At 43.0% G+C, this 21761-nt stretch overlaps 1 protein-coding gene across 2 annotated transcripts; it reads left to right on the top strand.

The window, feature by feature from the left end:
• Nucleotides 1-609: 609 nt before the first annotated feature.
• rassf8b (Ras association domain family member 8b) lies at nt 610-16859 on the top strand. 2 transcript variants are annotated; one of them, XM_068586803.1, is made up of 10 exons: nt 610-1052; nt 3712-3857; nt 8008-8177; nt 9764-10114; nt 10229-10434; nt 10763-10966; nt 11077-11151; nt 11466-11588; nt 12385-12511; nt 12988-16859. In XM_068586803.1, exons 3-10 carry the CDS (start codon nt 8066-8068, stop codon nt 13101-13103), a joined length of 1314 nt encoding a protein of 437 aa, XP_068442904.1. In that variant the 5' UTR covers nt 610-1052; nt 3712-3857; nt 8008-8065; the 3' UTR covers nt 13104-16859. The 2 variants fall into 2 exon arrangements, with proteins under 2 accessions (XP_068442904.1, XP_068442903.1); XM_068586802.1 differs by lacking the exon at nt 3712-3857.
• Nucleotides 16860-21761: the final 4902 nt, after the last annotated feature.

Below are 21761 nucleotides of genomic sequence, written 5' to 3'. Positions count from 1 at the left end.
AGATGCAATTTATCTTAAAAGTAAAATATCTAATATATATATAATATGTTTTATCCAACACTCTACCTAAAAAAGATCTGTATTGGAAATGAACAGTCCCCTGTGTTTTGTTCGCTGTTCCCTTGATGGATGTTAGTGCTTCACTGTACAGATTGACGTATGTGTGCAGAGTTTGACGCGAGAAGTCTGTTTTCACATTCACCTGCTGAAGAGGGAAAGTTTAAAACGTGTACGTGCGAGCAGGATTTCGTGACATCACAACTAGTTTGGAGCCAATCACGGTCCAGTAGGCAACTTCCACAAGTTCGGTGTGGAAACTCACACTGAGAATCCGTATGTTTGTATGCAGAAGACATCAGCAGTTAAAGTTTGGAGACATATATTAAAATGCACATTATTATGAATTTGTCAACAAGGGAACGACTGTAGAAAAACTGGGATGAATTTACTTGATCATTTAAAAATAGAAAACAAGAATAATAAACAGTGAACAACAGTACTGTTTTTCTTCTTCATGGATACAATGTGACCCTTTCATCTTTCAAAAATACAAACTCCCTGTATACATCTCTGCCCCATTGCTCCTCGGATCAAACCCGCTTTAGCTTCCGTGTGCCCGCAAACTGCATCAGAGCCGAGTGCATCGCGGGGTCCATTTGCGTCGCGTTGCAGCTTTAACCGGTCCATCATGCCTTGCGGTGTCCCAGTTCAGTTCCGATGCAATTTACAACCATCTCTGTGGTCTCCCCTCGCTGGTGGGGCAGAGCAGCGGGCTAACGGGCACAGCGGCAGATGTTAAAAGCCCCACGTCGGATGTCCAACAACCGGCTGGACGCATGTTTACATCCGCCCCGTCAATCCAGGCGGGGACGCGCGCACACCGTGCACTCCAATGCAGGCGCGGGATAAACAGGATCTCCCGCATGCAACCCGCAGAACAAGCAGCTGAAAGTACCGGATTTTTTGATTCATCCCAGAGAGAAACACTGAGGCTACAGCACAACAGGAGAGTTGAAATGCTCCAGTACTCAGTGATCCATGGCTGAATGCAGGTATGTTGTTGGGGATTCACACTGGGCTGAATAGTCAATGCATCTAGCTCGAATGCGTCAGTCAAGGCAACATTTTAAATCTGCTGCCAATAAGACAAGGTTGTAGGCTATTCAATGGCCTTAGTTGTATCATTTCATAGTGAATGTTCAGTTTGTTGTTTATTTGGAAGACAGGAGAACACAGAACAATCTCTGGTCAGCTGTAGTTGCATAACTTTATTTCGCAATTGGGTCAGATGTATTCATGTATTTCTCCTTATCCTCCCCTTTTTTTTAAAATACTAATGAGGCAGACAATTTTACAACGTTCATACTTAACAGAAGAATACATCCTTAAATGGCAGTGATTCTGGTGTTCCACATGGCAACATACCTGATGCATGAGCCAGCAGGAAACGAGTGAGTGGTCAGTGGGAGAGTGGATCTGCTGAGCACTGCAATGATGGATCTGTTAATGGAGTTGGGCAATAAGCGCTCACTCAGCAGTGGCTTTAATCAGAGTTCCTTCATCTGAGTCATACAGATCCACTAAGAGTAGGAAGTCCTTGAAGTACACCTGTGATGTGGAATCTGGGGCACAACTCATTGATGGTGTGTTTGTTTGTGGCAGGAATATTGTGCAAAACAAAACAAAACTGAAAGATCAGTTTGTTCACCTGTGTGCAGGACAATATACTATATCATATAGAATGTTGTTACTTGACCTCTTGCACGAGAGAATCTGCAAAAATTACTTTTGTACATGATGAATATTCTGCCTCTGCCCAATAGTCCATGTCTCCTGTTTGGGTTGTGTGTGTGTGTGGATTACACACACGACCATTTGTTGTAAGATAAAATTCTAACTAATAGCAATTATTTTCTCAATTGATCATTTGGTATATAAAATGTAAAAAAAAAACACAGAAAAATGCCTGTCTTAAAGCACAAGGTGCCATCATCAAATTGCCTGTTTTGCCTCAATAACAATTTCATAACATATTATTCAGCAGCACATCCTCACTGAATAATGAAGTTGATCAAAAGGTTGTGTGTTCAAGTTCCGTTTTGCTAATTAATAACTTGCTTTAACTCTGTGCGCTAGCATTAGAAAAACTAAAAACTAGATAAACAACTGTGTTTTTGATTACCTTTTTCAAATTTAAATAATAAAAAGCTGGACATTGAATCTCAAACTTTTACAACAATGATTGATCCCACAATGCTTTGCTATCTAAAATAGTAAACATGCAAGACATGTGCTCCTCAGGCACAAAACTGTAATTTAACAGACTTTGGAGCATAAATCCTGTCCAGACTGCCCCTCCCACCACCTCCATGTCAGCTAAGCTCCGAGTCTTACAGGGTTAAAGGCTTATTGTCTCCACCAAGCTGATTGGTTTTAACTTTTGAGACTGCGAAGTGGCAGTTTGGTCACCCAACTTCAAGATGGTTATTGATCCGGGCACTTGTGGAAAAGAAAAGAATCTAACGCTGAGTTATATTTTGAAGGTTCAGCAGTTTGACAACTTATTTTGACACATGAAACTGGAAAGTCTCATGTCCACTGCCAAATAACAAGTTTTCAGATTTAAGCTGTCCACCCAATAGCAAGTGTTGCATCAACGTAAAACTCCACTCTCTGTTTGTTTACAGGAAATCTTCCATTGTATCTGGCAGGATAAATGGCTGATGGTTCCTAAATGGAAAGCTATTCTGTCTGATTACATCGTCGTACATTTAAAAGAAAATGGAAGGTTTCAATGTGTCTGTTTTGATCCAATTTCACGTTTGAATCATTTTAATATCTTTGTCAAACTTCATGGTGGACTAACAGTGTGTGTAGTGGGAACAGAGAGGAGAAACAGGAAAGATGAGAGAGTGTTGTATGATATGGGGCTGGGTGCCAACTCAAAATCACAAAGTCAGGACATTATTATTGCGAGGGCCACGGAGCGCCCGCCATGCTCCATCAAGAAAAGTGACATTTTGTCCGAGGACACGGGTCAAATCATAATTTAATTAGCTTTTTATTTGAAATAGCTGCTGACATGTGCAGACCTTGTGGCGTAGATATGGATGGCAATGTGGCTCCTCCACTTTGTCATACACTGAAATATCTGAACGAGAGAAAGGATCGCCATGACATTTTGTACAGACTTCATATTCCCTCAGGATAAATTATGAAAACCTTTTATCTTGCTCTATATTCAGGTCAAAATTGGTCCCAAACTTTGTTTTATGTGAAGTTTGAACTCTACTTTGTGCCAAGTTCATTTTAACAAATGTTAGCATGCCAACACGCCAACGACAAAGGTGAACATGGTAAACATTGTGCCTGATGCTAGCGTATTTAGCATGCTGCTGTTAGCATTTAAAAGCAATGCAGGGCATTAGTAAAGTTTCTCAGAGTTGCTAGCATGGCTGTCAACTTGTGTTCACATATTTGCTTTGGCTGAAACAGCAAAGGCTTCATATTCAACGCACAAACATCAGTTTATTATATTTTGAACCTTTTTGTTTTATAGTTTGGGTAAAAAACTGATGTTAACTTGTTGTAAATGAGGTGTGTGTTTATCACTTAATTACTTGTACAGCCAGAGATGAATTTTCCCTTTTTGGAGGTTAACTAAACTTTATGACGGCTCCATTTGAAACTCACTTCATTTCAAACCAACAGACAAACTCGTGAGTGTTGAACGTTCCAGCAGCAACACCCCACCATCGCCGAGGCTTAAGAAACCCCGCTGCAGCAGCAGTAGTAAACACCTCCAATGTTTTCTCGCAGCCCAAATTCAGAGGAAACAAAGAGGAAGTGACAGGAAGGTAGGGGTGGCTTCTTAATTGTTCGTGATTGTTTGGTCTACTTTCCCAGACCGTGCCCTCCAATCAATCCAGTCATCTGTGTAAGGCCTCGGACAAAGCCCGAGCCGTGTCGCCATGGTGAGGGATTGTTTGCATCCAGTCATGCCGCTCGCCATGTGGGCTCTCACACACACACACACACATCCACACACACACAAACACACACACACACACACACACACACACACACTGCAGCATGCTCTTTTGTCTGTGCACCCCTTGTTCCCGTGGACCCCTCCTGCTGCCTCAACCTCCTTGTTGCTTTAAAAATTGGCCTCCGACTGCATCATCGTTGTTGTTGAACTGCTCAGTGCTGCTGCTGATTTAAAACGCCACATCTTCGAGGTACGAACGCCAATAAAGTCACGTTTAAAATATAGTTTGATTCTCAAGTATGCTATGATTTCTGCACATACAAACAGTGCTACTTTAAGCATGCTATCAGCCATTATCTTGACATTTTAAGTACCTAAAAACACCTAATTACAACTTCGGTGTCTTACAATAACTGAAATAAAAACATTCCTTTACATTTTGAATTTCAGTAAGTGTATATCATTAATACATTACGTATGTTGTTAGTATGTCGGAAATTGCACACAATTGTTCACATGATTGTATAGTGAAACTAGCCACAATTTACTTATTTTACCCTTAATAATAATTAGATTCTACAGTGAAACTCTGCGATCTTCATTTTATTGTGTTGTGTTTGTTGTTGGCAGACTGCTGGTGAGATGAGCCAGGGTCACGGGGTTCAAGCTCGATCAATGAGTTTGTTAAAGTGTAATTACGTGATGGAGTGGGAGCACTGAGCTGAAGCGAGGCAGGAAATTAACTCTTTGGTTGGTATTCTAAATTTAAACCAATACTTGGAGCTGGTTTGGTATTAAAAGCTTTTCTTTTACATCTTTCAATCTTAATATCTATGTACCTTTTTTTTCTTTTTTTTTAATGCTCATCTCGGATATTGAAGGAGCTTTAAATGGTATTTTTGTGCAGATCCATTGACTGAATATCCCTCCATGTTTGAAGTAGTGACATGTAAGGAGTACTGACTTGTCAAGGCTGTCCCCTCCCTAGAGCGGCCTTCTTGTGGCATCCTGAGAATGAAACTTTAAGGGAGGCTGACTGGAGTCACCGCTAAGTTTAGCTCGACAGCTAAGCAGAGAAGATACCGTCCTCGCGTGCGAAACCACATGGCAGCAGCGAAATTGTCCAAAACCACAAATGTCAAACCCCAATAATATACTCAGCCTCACACTGATTACAGTTTAAGGCTAAACAGAAGAAATAAAGATAATTCCACGCCGTAGTCACTTTGTCTGTTAGATTTTACTGTCCTGGATTCTCTATCAATGGATGAATGTGAAGGATTCAGTCTGCGATTGGTATGTGAAGCATTGAGTCTGTTTATTAAACTGACGAATGGAAAATAAAATTCCAACGGCACCTTTCCCACAGGTTCGGAGGTTTCTCACTGTGGAGACGTGTAGCTCAGTCTGACACTAAATATGGAGCGCGTGCATTTACAAGGACCTGAACTGAAATAGAACCACACATGTTGCAGCATACTAATGTGTGTACACTCGCCATGTAGCAATGAATGATTAATTTATTCACACTCAGTTCAGCGGAGGGACTTCAAAGTGCCTGTAATTTATATCAAAGACGTAACCAGTGCAAAAGTATGGAAATGGCATGATGTAAATTCAGAACAACATAGCAGCAATGGCTGTTGCGGCAAGAGGTGCAGAGGTGGCTGAAGCGCTGGCGAGCCTTTTAGGGATTCAAGTGTCGGCAGTTATTAGCAGGGTAAAGAAAATCGAAGCTCGTTTCCACGAGGAAACAGACTGTCGGGTTGATGCTGTTGTGCAGAGAATTCGATTAGTTTGACATTGACAAACCCCGACCGTCAGGTCCCAGCTTCTCCACTTCTGCTCTCAGGGAGATTTACTGGAGAGCCCTGAAGTCAGCTCCGACTGAGTTTTAATAAAAAAATGCTGTTTCGTCATAAAAGATCAAAGTATCAAAAACCTATAGGTTGACATAAGAACATCTGCTTCGGCACAGCTGCTCCTATATGCGCTGTGCGCTGTTTCTCACACCTACTAGCATATGGTGGGATATTTGCGTCAGAGGGCCAGTGGGAGCGTGTGAGTCCAGGAATTCAGGATATGGTACAAAATAACAACTCGGTGTCAGTGTGATAAGTTTGAATGATTTCTAGCTTTTATGCTCACGTTTGGTATTTGTAGTGTTTTCACTCGTGTAGCCATGAGGTGCCTCCATGATCTGTTTCAAGGTTTAATCAAATGTAACTGTTAACTTGATGGAAAAAGTGACTTGGAGACCTGAAATGACACTCCAAGCTGTCCTGATGTGTCAACCTGTCCTGCTGGACTCGTGTATTTTAAAATAATAATAATAATATAACTATCTACAGCTTTTACCTTTTAATGTGTGTGCATTTGCATATTAAAGTATGTCATAGCTGACTTTGCTGTGTGTGTGTGTGTGTGTGTGTGTGTGTGTGTGTGTGTGTGTGTGTGTGTGTGTGTGTGTGTGTGTGACAAAGGGAGGGAGCAGATTTACAAGCTTGTGTCAACACTGGCTCTTCCTTGTGAGATCTCAGTATCAACCATCAGTGAATAAACATTGCATCACAACATTTCGACTGCAGCTGTGACAGCTTAAAATTCACCATCACATCATCTGTTAAAGGATAGTGTTGTGTTATGAAACCATGTCGTGGAGCTTTTGTTATGGAAACAAGTTTGTTTTGAGCTACTCAAGTCAAACCTTTCCAAATGAATAATGCATTCAGATTAGAAATGGATTCAATTGATGGACATCTTCTTGAGTACATAATCTTTCATAAACGTGATGCGTTTCCTGCTCTGACTTTCTACCAGAATGAATATTGTTTCATATACTTTTCATCCCAAAGGTTGTAGCGAGCCTCAAGCCTTCTTTGCATCGTTAACCCATCTGTCCCGTTACTGTTTCACCTTCATTCCTCCTTTATTCCTTAATTTCTCGACTTTCTTTCCCCATTTAGCTGAGCGCTATTCACGAGTTTAGTCTAATTTACGGGCAACTTGGTTCAGATGAATCTTGCAGTAGCTGTCTGCAGTTACAAATCATCCCGTTCCCCACCCGAGGCGGGCCTTGCCCTTACCAGATGCCTCTAGTGCAGAGGAGTGAGCCACGTAATGCAGTCTCAGTAGGAAAAAGGCCTCGAGGGGGACCGGTGGTTTAATTGCAGGAGGGATTGGGGGTCCAGCTGTGATGAAGATGGAAGGCGCCTAACTTGTTACGGGAGGCCTCGAGCGATAGGAAAGTCAAGGATCAGAGCTGAACTGATGGCCCGTTCAGGAAAAATGAGGGCTGCTGCCCAGTAGGGTTGCAACAGTTTGAGCATTAGGCACCAGCTCCTTCACTGCTCTGTTGCACTGGCCCCGTTGTCGTGGCCTTGCCAGGTTTGTAATGACTGCCTCGCTGCTGAGGTGCTTGTGTCAGCAGTTTTGAAATGGCTCTCATTCTGCGTGAATGCAACTGCTGGGAGCTTTGCTGCACCGACACCAGCAAATGAAAAATATATTGAATGAGGCCTGTAGACGGTCACAATCACTGCACCACAAGTGTGTTCTTGCAGCAATTCATCATCAGCTTTACAGGAAACTACTTCGGAAGAAAAAATGTTGCAAGTTGTTCGTATACAGGAGGCCGGTGTCACTCCCCAATGTAAAGCCTGGAGGATATTTTTAGAAAGACTTTCGCTCTTTCTTTCTGTATTGCAGTAAGTCTGTTGTCTAGTTGTTGTAAAGCCATTCTGGGAAGTGTAGGAACTGACAAAGGTTGAAAAAAGGTTCAAGCAGAATTGGATATTGTTGCTATTTTGCAAAAATTATATTGGCTAAATGGATGTTTTTACGCACCGTTGCCATCTTATCCTCTTATCAAGTTGTTATTGCTAATATGTTAGCAAACAGTTGCCTATTGACACATGATGTCAATTCATTGTAAACATAAAAGTATCGAGTGCAGCTTTTACAAGTGTTTACAGGAACAACAAAAGCGATCATGTTTTCCTTTTTTCCTTTTTTAGGATGGACAGCTAAACGGCATTAGCACCCCTCGCGGTGTGGAGGAATGAGGGCCTCTGGATGAAGGCCATGGAGCTGAAAGTTTGGGTGGACGGAGTGCAGCGCATCGTGTGCGGCGTCACAGAGTTCACCACATGCCAGGAAGTGGTCATTGCTTTGGCACAAGCCATTGGTAAGCTCAAAAAGACTACAATAGGAGAGACGGTGCGCTCACCTTGTGTTCACAGGGGATCGATGCTCGAAAAAAAGAGCGAACACCACAAGAATGTGAGCTGTAGGTGTGAATTATTATTGGCAAAATGCTGGGGAGCTCGCGGCCCAATATAATACACACACAAAAAACTAATAATATGACAACCACCAACAAGAAGCGTGGATTTAACCCTGTGAGATGAAACCATCTCCATCTGCCTCCTTAAACTAAGGTGGTGTAAATTATATTTAGCCCCACATAAATCCGAATGGGAATTTTTATTTGCTATATGGGTTGTGTCCGATATTGGTCGGGCAGTTTGTCAGACCTACTGGAGATGATAAATTGCAGTAAAATGAAAAGTGACTCGAGGGCAGAAAGAGATTTTCACCATAAATGGGCTGCACAAAACGAGATGAGTCATGCTGCAGACTTTGGTCTATTTACAATTGCAGAGAAATAAGTTGACAGTCCGTCTCAACGTTACTAATTGCATGGAAGTCAAGACCGTACTAAAATATGATTTCATCAAATTGAAAGATTTCAGGGATTTCTCACCAACCCCCAAACATAGATGTTCCTCAGAGCTAAAAAGCCGTCTTTCATGGTGCCAGTGTGGCAGAAGTTATGGCGTTCACTGTTCTTTGTGTTCTCTGCGCCTTTTGTCCAGGCCAAAGCACTTTGATGTGAATGGCTGTCGTGATGAATGCACCTCTTTTACAAGGACCCTCACTGTGTGAGTCGAGGGTGACGGTCCGATGGGCAGTGTTTTACTCTTATCTATATGTGCACAGACAAGAATGCAGGCACACACACACACACACACACACATACACACACACACACAGCCGTGAACCATTGGACATAGCCTGTTTCCCAACACAATCACTGTTTGTTGAATTGAGTGTTCCCACTGTTCAGTTCTTTTACTAAACATGCTTGTGAAGTTCTTTGGAATTACCAACGCTGCACAAAGGTGAGAGACTTCTGAAAGAGTTGAATCTGTTCTTTATTTCCTCTTTCTTGCGATGCACTTTGAGCTTGAGTTTTTAAAGCATGCTTACGGTAACTTCTTACCAACGGGAGTTTGAACCATGCCAACCCACACAAAGAAGTGCCAGGCCGTTAGAATGATACAAGTTACTTTACGGGCCTCAAATTCAATTCAGTTTATTTTATATAGCCCAAAATCACAAATTTGCCTCGGAGGGCTTTACAATCCGTACACATGACATCCCTGTCCCAGGACCTCACACCAGATCCGGAAAAACACCCCCAAATAAACCCTTTCACGGGTAAAAAGTAGAAACCTTCAGGCGTGTCGTCAGCATAACAATAAAAGGGAATTGCGTTTGTGATTCATGAGTCCAAAGGGACCAAGAACAGATCTTTGAGGTGCGCCGCGGGCCAAAAGGACCCCCAAAAGGAGGAAGCAATACCAACTATACAAAGAGTTTAATTTGAGCTAAAGGCGCCATCTCTGTTCGAATGCAAAAATAATAAAACATCAATTATATTGTTGCTTAATTGTGATAGGTGTCATTCTTTCTCTCGTTGTGTCCCAGGACGCACCGGCAGGTACACCTTGATCGAGAAATGGCGTGAGACAGAACGCCACCTGGCACCGCAGGAGAACCCTGTGGTGTCTCTCAACAAGTGGGGTCAGTATGCCAGCGACGTCCAGCTCATCCTGCAGCGAACCGGCCCATCTGTCAGCGAGCGGCCCACCTCTGACGGGCAGGCTCGCGTCCCAGAGCGAGGCTTCTACCGGCAGAGCCTTCCACCTCTGGCCAAGTTCCGCCCTTCGGGGACAGACCGCTCGCTCAGACGAAGGGAACCCAAACGCAAGTCCCTGACCTTCACCGGCGGGGCCAAGGGTCTGCGGGACATATTTGGGAAAAGCCGAGATGCTGAGGGTAGGGTGTCTTTAGTATATTTAAGCTTACTGTTGTCAGTAATAGTTCATACTAGCTGGTTTTACTGTCCCCCTTCTCTTTCATTCCCTCCCTTCCCCGATGAAATATCTCCAGCCAAACAGCCCCAGCAGAGGGGTGTGAGTCTGAACCTGTGCAGGGTTGGAGCTGTTGGAGTAGCATCCGTACCTGGTAGTCCAGCCAGAGAGCTGAGCCGGCTGGTGCAGCTGCAGAGAGACAAACTGCAGGCTCTGGAGAGCCGTCTGCTGGGCTGCGAGGCCGAGCTGCAAGACTGGGAGGAGGCCGCCGGCGAGGTTGATGAAGTGAGTAAAACCACAGCTGCCAGTGCGGTGACTTGCAGGTAAAGATGATGAGTGCAGGTCCACAACACCTGCACTCTAAAACCTCACAAATGTATGACATTATATTGCTTTCACACAAAGCACTGGTCTCTCATACTCCGCTCCGGTGGTTTTCTGATTTAGCCGTCGCATTACGCCCAAAGTGAATTCATTTTTGAATCTGCGTAGCTCGGCGGGCGCAGATGGGCTGCAACGCCAGGTTCCATTCACAATTAATAGCCTTCTATCACTGTCCCAGCGTTCGAGCGGGCTCGAGAGTTTTCACATGGAACCATTTTTCTCTTACCAGGGAGGAAACGTGGAGGAGGAGCTGCTGCTTTTAGAGCAGCAGGTGAGGCGGAACAATGCAGAGATGGAGGAGGAGGAATTTTGGCAGAACGAGCTGCAGATTGAGCGCGAGAGCGAGCGGCAGCTCCGGCAGCAGCTTGTGGAGCTGCAGGGCCGCGTACGCGACTGTGAGGCCAAGCTCTCGGAGTACTTGGCACACATACAGGCGAGCGGCTGGGTTTTATAAAACGGCATGAAAAGTGGAATTACTTTTTCTGTGAAGACCATTTTCATGCCAGTTATTCCATATGATTAATTGCATGTCATGTTCTGCAGAGCATGGCGGGCGGCCTGGAGCAGGAGCAGCTGCAACAGGAGGCTGAGCTCAACCAGAGGGTCAATGAGGAGGAGGTACGAGCTGGTCTATTTTGGTCTCCTAATAAACACCCGACAGAATTCAAACAGCAGTTCAACAAACCCCTCTATGAGATCTCATTCAGGTCTGTACAGCTGAGGACCCTCTACGGTGTCTGTCATACAAAAATGCCTCTTCACAGAGAGGAATATGAAGGAACGCTGCGTCGGCTTCCACAGCAAGGGACATTAGAGCTTGAAAGAGCCCTCCTACAGCTCCACTATGAGGATCCGTTCCATTCGCTCATTACTTTTAAAACGGTTATGATGAACTCCGGCTTTCTCCCCTCACTTTCCCCTCTGGATTACAGGTGCAAGCCCAGCTGGAGAACGTGAGGGCAGAGCTTGAAACGCAGAGCCAACACACGGCGCGGCTGGAGAGCAGCTGCAGGGCGTTGGAACGCTCACTCGGCCAGTCCAGCAAGAGACTGCAGGTCGGCGCAGATTCTGCTCATTATTATTTTTTATTTATTTATTTTTTGCAAATTGTCCGGAATTTAAAGCACCTTCGGCAGCCCCGGAATACGTGGGGAGGATGTTGAAGTTTTATTTCGGCAACTGGATTAAAAATGCTGCTTCAAAAGTTCCAGTGCGTGACAATCCAGTCCTCTGCACACAGGTGGAACCATAGAAATTTAAGCTCATTTAAGTTGTGGGCAGTGAAGCAAAGTTTAATCTCCGCCTTGCAGGGATGTGCATAGGATCCTTGGCGGCGTGCATCCTTGTATGAAGGGATATGCTCTCTGTTTAGGCGAGGTCCAGTGCGGTGTGGGAAGCATGAGGTAATGAGACGGAGAAGGGAAGGGAAGGAGAGCGGTACAGCATTCTTCGTCTGATTAGAGAGGGGCCTGAATAAGTACACAATCCCTCGCCTGCAGTTACGTAACCATCTGGGAGCTAACTCCTCTCTTTAGCTGCCTAAACTGGGTTATGACTTCTGGAGAGATCCTGAGCACAGTGGGATCCCTTATTCATTTCCACATATCAAATCCACCTCGGTTAAAGAAAAATCAAGTGTATAAATGGTGTTAAATGGATGCAGAAAATATGAAATGAATTGGATACAGTGGCTGAGTTCATGCATGTCGTCAGTGTCATCAGACCAATTTCTGTGCTAATTTCTTGATGTTTTAAAATAAGCACTCATTTGAATGCACCTTGAGTGTATTATGTATTAGCATCAGCGTCGACTTCATTTAGTCGTCACAGTGTTTTTTTTTTTCTTCCCAGGAGAAGGAGCAGGAGCTGGAGCAGCTGACTAAAGAGCTACGACAGGTCAACCTGCAGCAGTTCATACAGCAGACTGGCACCAAGGTCACCGTGCTGCCTGCTCAACCTGCGGGAGAGAACAACAATGGCACGTACAAATACACACACACACACACTTAGACATACATGCACACACCAGCAGAGACGTACCACATTACCATCGCCTCGTTCATGAAGTTCAATTTCACAGCTAACCTAATTTTGACTGTAAGGCTTTCCACACATTGTCCTCACATGTGTATGAACACAGTGCCACCTGGTGGTCATCCTGGGAAGGACTGTTGTGAAATAACAGCTTAAGTCTGTAACCCCATTACATGGACCGAATCACTGGCAGCCCTAAATGCTGAAGACTTTCACAATTCGTCACCAGGAAAATTACCCTAGCATTCGTTTTTGTTTTATTAAATGTATTATTAATAGAACACATTGGCACAAAGGGACTGAAATTATGTAGAAGAAAGCTCAGGAGCTGGGAGAACGTCATGGTCCGAGATGACGAGACTGTCGTGTCAGATTGTCGAATCAATTTGTGTCCTGTTTTTGTTGTGTCGCTCGCTACAGAAGTGGACTCCGGTTCTCTGAAACGACTCGGCTCCGCTCGGCTTTTACCCAGCGACCTTCGTACCCTTCAGAGCGTCGTGACCTCCAGCCTCAACCCCGAAGGCATCTACGTCTGACTCCACACCGCGTGGGGAACATTATTTGAGCGGCAGGGTCGACCTGAAAGACTCCCCAGACGGCGGAAATGCTCTTGAGCAAGGAACTGAGACCGCATGGAGGACGCGTCGGGTTCTCGCTTCTGTTTTGCATCTTTCTTGCTCCGCCTCCTCTTCCAACTTACTCCGACTGAGAATCAAACTGATGTCAAAATCCATTTTTAAACTAACATTTAAACCGTCTACGCTCCAGTAGGCGAGTGAAGATCCCTCTTTCGACTTACAAGCCAGCAGATGTATTTTTGTTGCCCGAGGAGGCTTCAGCCAAACGGATGAACTGAATTTTTTTTCTGTTGTAAATCATAAAGCGGAGGATGCAAAGCTTGGACATATAGAAACATAATCCATGCACGAGCATGCACAAACACTACACCTGAGCTATAACCATAGCCATATCTGATTGCCTTACTCTGGTGTTTCAAAACCAGACGTCAATGACGTCAAAAGAGAACTCAAGGTAGCTACTAAACTATGCGCCATATACATTTGATAGAATACTTGGCACCAATTCAGGTGACACCCTGTCACCGTAACTGATGTCAGTGCAACTAACAGTGGCTCAATCTTTTGCTTTCGCATGCGTCATTTTTCTTTTTTAAATTTTTATATTGGTTTTAAACAGGAATGCATTTGCTTCGTATTTCCCGTGTTTTGACAAAAATGTTTGCCCATCATGTATAATAAATGATAGAGGAGGAAATAATGGAGGAACATCTTCAGCTATTGGACATTTTTCGGTGAAATAGTTTTGCTCCAGGTTTAGTTGTACGTCATATTTGGAGCAGAGCCATTAATCTCTTCTTTGTTTCACTGGAGCGCTTTCTCCAAAAGCTCTGAAACATGAAAGAAGCTGTGAGGATGAGTGATGAGCGAGGCCTCTGTGCCTGCAGTGTGAATCCAGCTTGGAAACTTTGCTAACAATTGCTTTATACCCCGCTTGACCACCAGGTGGCGACACAACATGTATAATATTCAGAGGAATGAAAGTTAACTGAGTGAAAGTTGCCTGAGGTCTGATCTCCGTTTCTATTCACTATCATGCGTCGGACATGATTGCATATTGTTTTTGTTTGTTTCAAACTTCAGCACTTTAGTCTCATAGTTTATAATCTGAAGTGCCACTTGGATAGTTTGACATATTTCACAGGGTTCAAAAAACACACAAACAGTATTATACACCCACATATTGCAATATTTTGTTCCACCGGATTTTTATAATGAACTAAAGATGTCTCTTATGAACCAAAGCCAGTGTGAACAACTAATAGTTAGATGAATGTAGCTTTTTTTATGTGAATGCAACTTATACCCTTGAAATATACCAACTCGAGTCACATAGTAGTCACGCTTTCAGGTTTCATGGTTTCCTGTGCCAGATGGTTGAGCTCTGTCTTGTTGCACCTTGACACGGGAAAAGTTCACGGAAAAGTTCTTCCTTCTCACCAAAGTCGATAAAAAGTTGATACTGCATTTGCCCATTTCTGATTTGATGATTTCTCAACAGAGAATAAAAGGAGATTTCTGAGAGGATTTTTCAGATGAAACTGACAAACTGTGTGGGAACGTATGAGCTCTAAAAACGGTCCATACGCTTTTGAACTTGAAACAATTTCAGTGTCTGTGGTTGTCTGTCAAACCTGTAGAAAAAAAAGGTCTAGAAGTTGTGACTCCGGAGAAAAGATTTGCAGATGTGATACTGTCTAAATATCTTTTCAGAAATTATAGCAATAATACATGCACACAAATGCTTTTTGGTCTTGTTTTGGGCTGTGAGAATGGAGCTTAAATGAATACTTCGATGTGGGTATGCATATGTAACTTTAATGTCAAACAGTGTGGGAGTACTGAGCTTCACTCGCAACTCGGTTACTTTCCACCAGAGAAATTGCACAATGCGCATCAAAGATGAGGCTGCATGCTCTCTAAGTACATTCCTTTTGTACAATATATCATCAACCCATCCATTATGAAGTATTATTACAGTTTAATACCCAATATTGTGTAAAGGTTTTCAAATTAGCTCCACCTTCACCAGCTGCAACATTAAAGTGATGTGTGTGTGTTGATTTATATAATATAAGGAGGACTTTTCCACTGATGAAGTGTATCCTGTTGCAAGTACGTTAGCACTTCTGCAAAAGTGAATTACTTCTTTAGCCACTGACAGATTGTTTGTTCACATGGCCGTCTTCTTCAAAATCTACAAATCTTTTTTTTTATTTTTTTTACCAACTTTAATTTCTTCCGTTTTTCACAGGTTTACGAAGCGTGACGCACAACCACAAGCTTTGAAATGGTTTCGCCAGCTCGATATCTTATTGACCCTCACTTGAGCCGACAGGAAGAACCTTTGTGCTGCGAGCGATAACAAAGTGAATTCCTCCCTCCGGTGAGAAGGATCCTCGTTGTTTGCTCTGCGGTACAAAGGTAACCAAAGGAATTCCCATCACAACTTGCCAAAACTATTCTCAGAAATGAACAGAAGTTTTCTTTTCTCGCCTCCTCCTCACTCCGTATGCAGTATTATTGTCACGGCAACAACTTCAGCTGTGACATTGGAGACTGTAGCCCGCTAATAAAGGAATCACAGTGGACTGAAAGCTTTTGAATAATGGCATGCTATACAGAGAAAAAAAGGAAATAATGTCTACATATCCAGCAGTCTATGGACTTTTAAAACAAGTAGACTAAAGATTGTCTGAAATATGCAGAATGCTGCAGAGGTTGGATCCGAATGCTGCCGTCCAGTAGGAAGCTGTGCGCGCATGCAATAATGTGCAATTGGTTTATTTGGACCCCCAATTACTGGCTGTCAGGGTTGCAACAATTCACCTGAGAATGATTGTATTTTTGGTTTGTTGTGTCCCTTTCTGCATTGCTGACATTTACACTGGTGGAGATTTGAGCTTCGGTAAAGAGCAGACGGCTCAGTGTGCCGCTCGCAGGAAAAATGGCAAAGCCCGCACAGTCCTGTCTTTCCCTTTTGACTTAATTCTAACGATGGATGTAAAAGAGATCCGTGTTGCATTGAAACACAGTCATCGCTAATGATTGCTTTTTGGTTTGCCGTCAATGGCGCTTTGCAATAATGGAGCATAAACAAATGATGTGATGGAGCCATTATGGATGCAGCCATCAAGTGGTTTTGAAAGCTAAAGTAGAAAGCAGCGGCTCAGGGATATCTCAAGGCACAGGATCACACAGACCAGAATGGGCAGAAAGTAATTCTGGATGAATGCTGTTTACGTCTTGAGTCATTTGACAAGTTCAATTGTGTGTTCGCTCTCGTGGGGACTTGAGCATGCGTTTGACAAATTTACCATGTAGCACTGGCTCCTCGATGCGACGTGTCAAATGCAAACGAGGTAATGATTTTGGCTCCGGGAGAGGCGTGGCATCATTTGCAACATTATGATTTGCAGCGTAAACGTGTGTCGGCGAGCTCGTGTTTCCTGATAGAGACGAACTGGGGTTAGCTTTAGCACGAATCGTTGAGGGGAATTGCTTGTCTAACTTTGCTGCACAGCATTAACTCATTGTGTAGACGCATTATTGTACAGTAAACATGTTCTTAATTTTGTATTAACTCACAAATTCACCAGCTTGATGTTTTTAGCTTTCAGAATTGAACACGTTTTCTTCTCGGTGGGTCATCGTTCAGCCTCACATTTATGAAAAAAATGCAAATCAAATTCAAGAGTCGTGTAAAGTATACAAATAAATGAATAAATATATTTAAAAACATGCCAGAAATGCTTCATACTGCTTTTGTTGTTATTGTATTTCATATTTCTCATGTACCAGGAAGCCCCACAGCAAAACACTGCCGCTGAGCCCAAAACCCGACGCGTTGACTCCATGAGTTGATTGCAAACACACTTTAAGCGTTTCCACATCAAATGGTTTTGAAACGAGAACGACGTCAAGGAGTCCTAAACATGAATTTGATGGCACGATATTGTGCTAAAGGACGAAGGCTCACGCTCTCACGCAAAGGATCTGCTTCTTCACCAGTTAATCATTTGCATTGAACACATGGACAGAAAAAAGAAGAAACAGCATTCACCATGGAGAGAAACATATAACATGTGCTCAAACCTGTTACAGATTATTTGGTTTAAGAGAGGGTAAAACAGATGCCACCGACCAAACTCTTTAAAGGCCTGTGTGAGGTATTACTGCCTCATGCACTTTCAACACGGAGGAGTCCACACGCCTAAAGAAACTAGTGTAAAGTGTCTGGGCTGAAAGCCTTCCAGTATTGTATCCCCAAATTCACAATATTTGTCACAATTTCACACAATGGTGATAACGAGACATTTTCGGGACGCTCACAAAATGTAGCTTACTTGTGGAAAAAACACAGAGGAGATAAAAGCTGCAACCTGAAGGAGCCAGAGACGTGAGGGTGGTTGTCTAAACGAGATGAGATAAAAGCACGGATGACCTTCTCTAAATCTGCGAAGGATAAAAACAACTTAATATTTAATATGTTTCTGAATTGCAGGAAGCAGAGTCCCAGCAGCCTCTTTACCTGCACTTCAGAAGTCAAGTAACTGTCAGAATCGCTCTCGGCTCTCTGGCCAGTCGGCTTTGTGCTCCAAGAACAGACAGACAGGATCGACTGGAAGAAAAGTTTCTCCGAACAACAACCAGTCTCAGATTAATTTTCAACTTTTGATACTTTACTGAGGTGGAGGACTTATCAGACCGGTTTTGAGTGAAACATCTCTCCCCAGTGTATTTCTGCTTTAATACTATATTTAATGGAGCTCAACAGCTGGGTCAGAGGGGCTCTTATTACATCTGTGACCCTCTCACACCAGGCGATACTTGAAGATTTGTCGGCTTAAATGCTCTTCAATTCATCCAAAAAGTTTTTATTTTTTATTTTTTAGCCATCATTGTCTCCTATAAGGTGCCATCTTTAGGTCTAATAGTTTGCCTTGCCTTTTTTTTTTTTTTTTAAGCGGGCAGCACTTTTGGTGACGTATTCAGCAGTATATCTCATTAGGGAATACAACTCCCAAATAAGTGACAGCAGTTCCCAGCATGCAGCACCAGCCGAGCCTCAAGCCATCATCTCACTACAGTATTATGCAGTTTGAAATCTTATTTTTCCATATCAGTGTGGTGTGCTGAATGGAGGCTTGTGGAGGAATTTGGATGTTAAATGATACACGTACAACATATTTTTCATACAAAATGAACACTGTAAGCCGCTCTTAAACACAACGTTGTAACACCCCTATACTCTAAACATGTGTCTTCTTAATTAAATACGCAGTGAATATTTTATTAATACCCATAGTTACAAAAGAATAAATGCAATTTGTGGGCTGTGAGTTAAGTGTTACCAAATGTTGTCAATCAAAACATTATAAATCAAACCAATGTCCGAGTCAGATTTAGCTCTTTATTGGCTGCTCTACTTGTAAATGTTTGTTAGGTGAGAATTCATCCTCGATTGGAACAACAAATCCACTTCCCTCTGAGCTATTATCGACTGGTTTCCTATCCGGAGCTGTGCTGATTCAATCACAAAGCCGTCTCTGGGCTCGCAACAACATCAAAGTATGTTTGATTTTATCTGACGGAAATTTGCACCGTGCCGTGGCGTCGCAAGACTTTTTTTTTTGAGAGACTGCGTGGATGGAGATCAGAGATTTCATGCGAGTTATCTGAAAGTCTTCTAAAAGGCACAGTGTGATGAGGATGAGTAATAGTCTTACACTCATGAAGCCTAATTAGTTAACCTCAATTTGTGAATTATGATGCAAATGTTGCACCTTAGATGGATTAAACAATTGTGTTTAGAATGAATTATAGTTGTGCCGGGAGATTGATTAGACTGTGTGCGTGTGTGTGTGTGTGTGTGTGTGTGTGTGTGTGTGCGTGCGTGTGTATTTGCACAAGCCAGGGCTGATGCTGTCATTAAATAGCCCCTCGGCCCCGCTCCTGAATTTGTTTATTCTGCACTGGGCATGGGGGGAGGTGGCAAACAGATGGGCATCCATGAATTATGGAAATTATGGGCTTTGATTAACCACCACACACTCTGTTGGATAAAAGTAACTACAGGGTTGCCAAGTTATGTGGCGGTGCACTGGGCTGTGCCGTCAGTCAAGCAGCAGTGTGATGGACCTGATGCTTGATTGATGTTGTTTACTGCTATCTGTGGAAAGGCGTGAAACTCAACCGACGTATTTTTCGAGTAACTCCTGTTGAAGTTCGGGCCAAGGTGAAAGAGCAGTTCGACATTTGGCAGACAAATGTAGACGCTGTCCTGCCGAGAGGGAGAGGAGAAGATTGATACCGCTCCCAGCCAGCAATCATTTAGCTTAGCTTATAGCTTAGAGCCACACATACATGTATAGCTAAGCATTTCCCCCGGCTTTCCACGCTTCATGCTAAACTAAGCTAACTGGCTGCTAGCTTTAGCCTCACTAATATTGACAGATGCTCGAGTGTTATTGATCTTCTCATTTAAGTCTTGTCCAGAATGCCAATCGGCATATTTTCCAAAATGTTGAACTATTTCTTTAGTTGGCATTTCTGACCATTTTCATTTAGTTGAGAGAAGCATCCTGTCGCACTTTCTGGTAAAATTACATTGATTTATATTCATTTAACTTCAACTTTGTTACTTGTATTTTACATATGTACATGATCATTTGGTTTCTGCATTTAACCAATTCTTAGCTTACATGTACAGTTTTGGAAATACATTTTTGGCTTCTTGATTCTCATTTGCACCATGATCTACTCTTCGTGACGAGTGTTTGAAACTCTGAACATATTCATTCAGTGGCGTGCTGCAGGATAATTAATCATCTATATCATAATCATTTAATTCTTCAGTTACTTTCATCAAATGAAGTCCGATTTCTAGAGTGTTTAATCAAAGCTCTTTTAAAAAGTATTTGATTTGTTTGAAAACGGCACCAATTATCTCAGTATTGGCCTCGCAACTCGCCTGCAACCAACACCCCCCTCCAGCGTCTAATACACACGCACACACACACACACACACACACACACTCATACACACCATCATCCCCCCCATGCCACACCACTGTCCCCATCTCTTCACTTTCATAAATGAAGAGAGACAGCCTTATCCCGGAACCAACACGGAAAAGCAATTAAAAAGGAATTAAGGGTGTGCAGGGAGAAATTGGATATGATATCCGACGCCTATTGTAAATGTCAACGTTATTACTGTGTTGTTGTTTCCCATTCCTTTGGCCGCCTTGCCCATTTTCAGGAGTGACAGCCCATAGTCTGCTGGGCTTAATGAAGCCGTCTCAGCAGCCAGGGTTTTGGTATGTAAGGTGAAGAGTGCTGCTTATCCCCTTCTCCATGCCGCTCTCATTAGAATAGTAACAGCCCCCACTTCTCTTCTGTCTCTGTCCTCGAGCAAATGTCTGTTAAACTTATTTAACACTGCTGCCCTAATGCTATGTGAGTTGTTACTGTACTTTACCTAATTGTGTTTTCAGCTGGGCTCGCTTCGAGGAGCAGTGATTGCCTTTGGCATTAACTAATGGGGTCCTTGATAAAACAAAGTCAAACAAACACCCGGAAAACTGAATTTTTACGCTTCGTATTGACATTATTTTGGGCTGTTGATAAAAAAAATATTTATTGGTCATGAGCTCCTGAGTTAAATCCTGACATCCCAGAAGAGGTTTTCAATGAGAGGCTATTATCTCACAGAGGTGGATTATGAACTGAAAATATAAATTAATAGAGTTTAATGTTATTCAAAACCAAACTAAAATATGTTAATCCATATCACCATAATGTTAGAGGTGTAAATCAGCTGAAGGATCACTTTCATTTATTTATTTGTTCCTATTCTATGTGATTATTGGCTTAATATTCAGATGGATGGCAGTGATTTATAGACGTTTGAGGTCAAAAGTCAGGTTGAGCTTCAAAAGTGGCACTTCAACAGTGAACGTGTTGCCATTTCAGGAGCTCCACCGCTAATCTCTTGATGTATGACTGATTATCACTCTTGGTAATTCCCGTTGTATCTGGCGTAACCTAAAACAAATAACAAATAATGAACTCCTCTGGCAAATTTAGCCATGGATTATTCTCTTAAAAGGGACAACTACCTGGAAATGGGAGCTTGCAGACAGTGAAAAGCAATTTTAATTTCCCCTCACTGCTGTTGGAGATGTCACTGAAAACAAGAAGTGACTCTGACAGGAGAGAGTGAAAGGAATTACACCGGGATCTGGGACATCCAAGGTGAGCTCGGCCGGCTGTATTGCTGTAATATATGGAAGTCCTGTTTTATCACACTTTAATTTCCCCAAGGGACTTTTATTTTACACCGTGTATGTAGCCTTGGCTTAAGTGAATTGATATTCCCCTGGGTCCTGCCCGGATTCTGATTTCCTTTTAAATGTATACTCGTTGGGGGTTTTGCTGGCTGCTTTTTTTTTCCAGCCTCGTGCTTCAAATTCATGCAGACATTCACTCAGTGCAGCCACAATCTGATGCTGTTGGCCACTGAGCAGCTCCACTGGAGCGATTTGGGGTGTAAGTGGCCTCCTCAAGGGCGCCACAGTGGTGTTTGTTGAAGCAGCTGAGAGTGTTGCTCAT

This window comes from Clinocottus analis, unplaced genomic scaffold (assembly GCF_023055335.1).
Source record: "Clinocottus analis isolate CAN_PGR_092001 unplaced genomic scaffold, fCliAna1.0.p SCAF_20, whole genome shotgun sequence".
In the NCBI taxonomy this organism is placed as follows: Eukaryota; Metazoa; Chordata; class Actinopteri; order Perciformes; family Cottidae; genus Clinocottus; species Clinocottus analis.
This window is presented reverse-complemented; position numbering and strand designations above follow the sequence as displayed.